Source organism: Camarhynchus parvulus, chromosome Z, assembly GCF_901933205.1.
Source record: "Camarhynchus parvulus chromosome Z, STF_HiC, whole genome shotgun sequence".
Lineage (NCBI taxonomy): Eukaryota > Metazoa > Chordata > Aves > Passeriformes > Thraupidae > Camarhynchus > Camarhynchus parvulus.
Window position 1 is genome coordinate 38840129 of NC_044601.1, and position 7628 is coordinate 38847756.

The following is a 7628-nucleotide window of genomic DNA, read 5'->3' on the forward strand; positions in this document are numbered from 1 at the left end:
CTTGAGACCTTCTGCTCTGTGCTAGTGACATGTCTGTACTCCAGCAGCCGCAAACCTGCTGTGAGGAAGATGAAGTGAGGACTAGTGCTTCCTGACAGATTCCTCTGACTGTCTGAGCACCAGTCTGTTAGTCATGCAGACCTTGGGTCATATCCTAAACCTGAAAGTCCAAAGTTAGACTTAACTTTTGAAAACACAGTCTCCAGATTTCAGCAAACTTTAATCAGCTTGCCTTTTCCTACTGTAATGAAATAACACTCCTTGTTTTGACAGTCTCTGGCTGTATGGAATAGAAAGTCAAAATAAACAATGGAGGCCACAGTGAACATTCTAATACACAACCTCAAATGTTTACTTAATTCCTCAGCCTAAACTAGACACCTTATCCAAATATTTCCCCCTGTTGACTCCTTCTGTCCTCCACAACATCCTGGGTTACTAGATTTCAGATAGGAGCTTCTAATACACATAACTCAGATTGAAAGCAGAGTTTCATTAGCACAAACTTCCCTATCATAATTGTAATCTACAGTAAATGAATGCAATTAGCCCCACCAGGGTCCCCCCAGAGCCCTCCTCTCCGCTGCCATAATCTCTTCTTGTATAAAGCTAGCATACTACATTCACTGCAAAAGCAGCAGGTCTACAGGGTTGCCCTTTCCAGGATCATGTCACTGCTTCTGCTTCAGATGTTAGTGCTCTCATGTCTTGGAGCCACAGAGCTACAGAGAAATTCACAGCAAAGGAAAAGCAGAGGGCCATTTCAGCACTTTCTCTACCTGAACAAAAATCTGTTTGAAAGTCAAAGTTCTCCTGAGGGGTTAAGTGAGAACCCAGTAGGAGTTGAAGAGACCCTGAAAGTACCAAGCTTTTTTGTATCAATTCCACAGACAGCATCTGGAAGTGAGAAGAAAGAGGAGAAAAAAATGTCCCGATTCATACTTCCCAGTGCAGGACTCCATGCAGACCAGAACTCAAGAACCTGGGTTGCATCCAGAGAGACCTCTCCTGTGGAAAACCTCTCTCCATCACATTATTCCAGCAAGAGAGAGTCTGAAGTTCCCTACAGAAAAGATGCCAAGAAATTCTGGGACCATTTCATGTTAAAGAAAAATTCAGCATCTGAAGAGGTTGTCCTGCCAATCAAGACCAATGAAATGCACCAAGAAAACTGCAGAACCCTGCCTTTTGCCCAGGTAAGAACAAATATCCAAGATCAACAAACACACCTTTCCCCCGTCTCTTGTAATCAGCAACTAAAGGGACATGGGTTTTTAAGTGGCTTAGTCAAAGGGCTTCAGAACACTTGATCGAAAGTGGCTGAAAGACTCTGATGAAAAAGTTTAGTTTGATGAGGCAAATTGCTGAACTGCAGCACTGGAAAGCCGCAGACTCAATTTTTATGGAGTTATTTATTATTTTTATGCACAGATATTTGACATGGTCTAAGCAGGAAGGAAATTGATGAGTAATTATCCATTCAATAAATATATATCTCAACTGTTTGTACATCTGAATTATGACCTCTCTCTCTTTTAATATATATATGTATAGATATATGCGTGTGTGTGTGTGTGTGTGTGCATGCATATAGAGACTCAGAACAAGTATTTACAGAAAAAAACTGGTTGTTCTCTTACACCTAAGCAAGGATTGTCTTCTTCTGTATTAATTAGAAAACTGATGCTTATGTCTAACTCTATGCTAAAAATTTCAGAAAACTGGTAAATTGTCCCATGCATAGATGAAGCCATTCTGTCACATGGAAACATTAAGACAAGCAAACATTATATGTAAAAGTGCTGTATTCCATGTAAATCACCATCAATCACCATCAATTCTCAGTGTTTCTGTAACCATGATCTGTCAAGGACCATGTCTTTTCATACCCAAAACTAAATTTATTTCACACAGACATACATACATACAGATGTTGCCTAGAAACCAGTACTATTTGTTCTGAGAAGGAAAAAGTGCACTAGCTTTTTTTTTTCCTTTTTTTTTTTTTTGCTCACGCCTTTTTTCCTTTTCTTTTTTTGCTCATGCCTTCTAGCAAAGTCCATGGGGTCATTTCTGCATTAAAACATTAAACTGCTTTCTGTTTCAGGGTGTTACTCATAACAACTGTGAGAAGGTGACAGTGCAGAATAATCTGTGTTTTGGAAAATGTAGTTCTTTTCATGTTCCTGGTTCAGAAGATCATCTTTATACCTTCTGTTCTCGTTGCTTGCCCAGCAAGTTCTCCATGAAGCGCCTGGATCTCAACTGCACTGATTCTGTTCCAGTGGTCAAAGAAATCATGATTGTAGAAGAGTGTAAATGTGAAAGTCGGAAGATTAAAGACCCTGTGATCGGATCTCTACTGTCAGACTTCTATGAAAATGTACATGAGCACAATTAACTTGCGCAAAGAACCTCTTAACTTGATCGTAAGAATTTGCTAATGAAAAACAAGTCATCACTCTAGTACAAAAAAAACATTAAAAATGTTGACTTTCTACATGATTTCTGTTTCAACAATAACTTCACCTGAAGTGTAACAAATGTTTCCTTGGCTGTTAAGGAAAATGAGGTGAAATTACTGGGCTTATGTGTAAAGGTGTTTAACAAGGGAAAACTTCAAACATTTTCCACCCTTCCTGTCATTGTTTCTTGGATGCTAGTCAACAAAGACTGAATTAACATGATTTATCTGTGCAAAACCTGAAAGTTGACTTGTTTTCTTTGCCTTTGCTTGTGAGGAGTGCCAATATAGCTCTATTGGCAACAAAGATGAGATTTTAGTCTGTTTCCTACAAAACCAGGTCTACTTTTACAGCAAGATAATGGCTGGAGAGTGTAAAACATAAATGGACATGAGGTACATAGAAAGCTGCGACTAGTTAATGTCATGCTGATTGATCTCAGTTGGAGTTCAGCTCTCACTGAAAACTAATATACCACGCAATTTACACCAACAGATAATGGCAAGGGGTATTTTGCCATAGAAACCACTTTCTCTCTTTTCCACATGCCTGCATTCACTCTGTACCTTTATTTTTACTTAAAGTGTTCAACTGCAGAAAGAGAAAAAAAAGCCATACTCCTACAGAAAACATCCCAGATAAATACAGTGTTGTTATTATTTAAATTCACTGTGGAAAGACAATGCACATTTTCCAGTCTGATGAATTTTTACATTGTCACTGAATCTAAGATAAAATTTAAATAATGTTCTCAACTCTTAAACTAAAGCAGAAAAGGCATTTGTGTGATAGAAGATCTGAGGAGGGCTTTATCATTATAGCAATACCTTAACAACTTTACAGGAAGAGCTGGGAGAGCCCTGCTAGGAAGCACTGGAGTCTAATGCTAGGCAACACAGCAATAGTCATTATTAGCTGAACTGCTGGTTTTCTGGCTCTTTCCAGCTGCTTCTCCCTGGATTTCTCTTGCAGACCTGGCACACCTGACAGAGATCAGCTTCCAGCAGAAGAGTTCAGCATATTTCTATGCCAGTTTTTTCAGTCCTCTGGAAAATCTGCTCTCAGATCTGGGCCGCAGTTGTTAAACTGTCCAAGCTCTTCTTTAGGGTATTGGAAATCACTACCGACTTAGCTTATTCAAGGTCAAATTCAAGGGCTGGGGTAAATGATTCCTTGTACTTGAACTGCAATGGAATTAGAAATATCTTAATGTTCTTTCAGAAAACATGTGCAGCATGGCTTTGGAGTCCAAGGCCCATGTTGAATATTTACTAAAAATTGCATCTGAATTATATTCTGATACTGGATGTGAAGCTGTTTGCTTTTGCAGGTCACTTGCAGTGAACGAACTAAAGATTAGTATACAGTTACCTCTCATTACATATAAACCTGTTTTTAAATAATAAAAATTGTGTACTAAAACTCAAGCAAGTCTTCTCTCTATTCTTTTATATGAAGGACTGATGTGAAAACTATATATGGCCGTTTATATCCTATATATGATGCCATTCCAAGTAACTAGATATCAAGGTTTTATAATCCCTATATTGTGTGTGAAAATTGGTGTACATTTTAAATCAAGCCTAAGGAAGAAACCCACAGCATTAAAGTTCTCAAACTTTTTCTCTTTATTGATGATTTTTTTAATCTGAAAAAACAAGTGTTCTGAGATGTTTTACTCAGAATTTTGACATGTTTTAAAGCTGTCTGAATATATAAGAATGTTAATCCAATTTTTTTTTTGTTGTTTTCTGAAATGCAGGTTTGCAGGTTTCCTGCAGGTTTGCAGGAATCACTTGAAGGCAGGACCTACAAACACTCCCAGTAAAATCACATGTCCATTAAAAAGAAAAATCTTCCAATCTTGTAATTTTGACAATACTGACGGATATAGTATGAGTTTATTATGATGATGTCTGAATAGAAGCTATATTGTGGACTGCAAAGTATTCAGCCTAATTTTTAAAGCTTCTTCTCTGTGCTGAAGCGTTACAGCAGTCAAAGAAAGCTATTCATATAAGGAGTTTGCAGGATGAGATTCTTAGTGTGAATTTGCACAGCTTAAAAGTAGGTGAAAAGAGGTAATGACAGCTGTAGTAATTGCTAATTAGATTAGTGCTGTAGGTTTTTTGGATGCATGTTTAATTAACTCAGCAATGACTGGTTGCATGTAATTAGCACAGTATTTTGCAAAATCAATCAACGTGTTAATTGGATCAGATTTCTCAGCGTTTAAAAATTCCAAATTAGGAATATATTTTATCCAGGGCCTAAAGAGATTTTGCTCTCTGGGCATAATGATTACCTCTACAAGCAGAACACTGCGTATTAGAAAGGTGAGGGGTGTGACCCATATCACTATGTGGATGCTTTCAGTAGTAATATTATAGCAACAGATCCTAGTTGTGTCTGCTCAGAGCTTGCATGCGTTCTGTAATGAAAGCTTTTCCAATGCAGCTATGCCGATAAGTGCTGCTAACGTCATCTATTTTAGAGTACTCCTTGTGCAAACTTACTTACAGAACAAGACTATAGTTGCAGAGCTCTCTGAAAATTCTAATCAATTCCAAGCAGAGTTTCTACACTTCTGCCCTTTTATTTGTTCCACTGTCTCTTTTTCAAATGGGTGTGCTTTGTGTAGAAAATAAGTGAAGTGCTGTTTTTTTCCTACTGCTTTAGCAAAATAAATCTTCAATCCAGGCTATTCCTTTAAGTGTGCATTTAACGCAACCAGCTTTAATGCCTGTAAATACATCAAATACCATGTTTACATCAAACTTTTATTGAATTCTGCACAACCATATATTCTAGGGAAAAGTCTCTGAAGCTGCACTTCACACTGTGCTTCGTACTTTTTTCACCGCCTATGAAACATTCACAACTAACCCCACAGCTGACTAGCTTTTACTGGCAGGTAGTGAAATTGCTTGCAGTGCTTTCTCCTAAATGTACTTGCTCCTTGCTGCAAGAGCAAAACACGACTCCTTACTCAGACAGAAGCTCTCTGCCAGCTGCATAATCATGTCTGGAATCATAATATGCTGAGCTGGAAGGGACACCCAAGGATCATTGAGTCCAACCCCTGAGCCTGCATAAGATATCCCCAAAAGTCATACCATGTGCCTGAGAGTTTTGTCCAAACACTTCTGGAACTGCTGCGGTTGTCCAAACCCTTCTGGAACTGATCAGGCTGCTGCTGTGACCACTTCCCTGGGGAGCTGTACCAGTGCCCAACCACACTCTGGGGGAAGGAACTTTTCCTAATATCAAACTTCAACCTCTCCTCACACAGCTTCAGGCCATTCCCTTGGATGCTGTCAACGGTCACCACAGAGAAGAGATGAATGTCTACCCCTCCCCTTTCCTTCACAAGGAGGTTGTCTTCCAGAATGAGGTCTCCCATCAGTCTCGTCAGTCAGGCTGAACAGACAAGTGACCTCAGCTGTTTATCATAAGGGCTCCTTCCCTCCAAGATCCTTCACTATTTTCACTGGCTTCTTTTGGATGCTCTCTAATAACTTAGTATCTTTCTCATATTGAGGTGAGCAAACCAGTCCCCAGCATTCGAAGTGAGGCTGTCCCAGGTCAGAGCAGAGCAGGACAATCCCCTCCCTTGCCTGGCTGGTGATGCTGTCCCTGGTGCCCCCCCAGGACAGGGTTGGCCCTCCTGGCTGCCGGGGCACTGCTGACTCACGTTCAGCTTTTCATTGAGCAGGACCCCCAGGTCCCTTTCCATGGCACTGCTTTCTCTTGTTGAACTTCACATGGTTGGTGATTGCCCAGACCCCTCATTTGTTAAGGCCTCTCTGCAGGGCCTCCCTGCCTTCAAGGGCATCAGCTCCTCTTGGTTTTGTATCAGCTGGGAACTTGCTTGGTATCCCTTCCAGTCCTACAGCCAAGTAATTTGTGAAGATGTTGAAGAGCACTGGCCTAAGGATGCAGCCCTGTGGAACCCCACCAGTGACAGGTCCCCAGCCTGATGTCACCCCATTCACTGTAACCCCTTGTGCCTGTGAGTCAGGTGCTCACTCATTACATAATGTGTTTATCCAGCTGTGTGCTGGACATTTTGTCCAGAAGGATCCTGTGAGAGACAGCATCAAAAGCTTTGCTGAAGCCCAAAAAGATTACATCAGCTGTCTCTCCTTGGTCACCTGTGTGTGTTACCTTGTCATAAAAGGAAATCAGGTTTGATAAGCAGGACTGTCTCCTCATGAAGCCATGCTGGCTGTGACCAATGACTGTGTTGTCCTTCAGGTGTATTTCAATACCCCTCAGAAAAATCACCATAATCAGGCACTGAAGTGAGACTGACAGGACCCTGTGGTTTCTGTCTTCTGCAAGATAAGTTCTTTGTCTCGCCCTTCTTAAAAACCAGACAATGTTCTCCAGCTTCCAGTCAGTTGGGACTGCCCTGGATTCCCAAGACCACTCAAAAATCATTGAGAGAGGCTTTGCAATGACATCAGCTAATTCTGTGAGGATTTTCAAATGAATCCCATCTCATAGATTTGCAGCGATCCATCTGGAGCAGCAGATCCTGCACAATGTACTCAGAAGTATCTGCTGTGCCAGATGGTGCATTTTTAAGAGGTGTGGAACTGGGGCTACTTTGGGTCCTCCATCAGACACTTTACCAGTAGAAACAGGAAACATTAGTAATGAATTCTAAATATTTTGCATTTTCTGTTGTGCTAAACCTAACTCCTTGAATATCTGGTATGTAACCACCAACTTCAGCTCACCTGAAGACATTCCCTGGCAGCTGTGCACAATCCTTCTGCTCAAGTGAGAAAGAATGGGGATGAAAAGACTCTGTAGCTGGCCCTAATGCAAGAATATTGATAAAAGGTTAGCTATCCTTATTGAGAACAAAATTGTCCTATTTAGAGCACCTCAGGCTCCAAGGCATCAGCAAATTGCATTTTCACTTGAAAATTAAAAATTAACCAGAAGCTAAATACTACTACTACTACTACTACTACTACTAATTTAACAATGATAATGGTAATGATAATAACAATAATAATAACAATTATAAAAATAATAATTACAACAATAATAAATAAAAAAGGACAAGCCTGATACTTCTCTAAGGGTTTCTATGAGGCATTTTCATTTTTCCTGGTTTAATTACGGCTTTTACCAGTCATTTAATCTGAC

General features: G+C 40.1%; 1 protein-coding gene across 1 annotated transcript; it reads left to right on the forward strand.

The window, feature by feature from the left end:
• Positions 1-668: 668 nt before the first annotated feature.
• Positions 669-2401, forward strand: CER1 (cerberus 1, DAN family BMP antagonist). Its single transcript, XM_030969179.1, has 2 exons — positions 669-1196; positions 2108-2401. The coding sequence occupies exons 1-2, from the start codon at positions 669-671 to the stop codon at positions 2399-2401; spliced, it is 822 nt and encodes a 273-aa protein (XP_030825039.1).
• The last annotated feature ends 5227 nt before the right edge of the window (positions 2402-7628 follow it).

Bases quoted from the DNA above. Each gene is read 5' to 3' on its own strand.
- CER1 (XM_030969179.1), top strand. From the start codon at position 669: ATGTCACTGCTTCTGCTTCAGATGTTAGTGCTCTCATGTCTTGGAGCC. The intron at 1,197-2,107 runs GTAAGAACAAAT...TTTCTGTTTCAG, and splicing joins GAACCCTGCCTTTTGCCCAG to GGTGTTACTCATAACAACTG.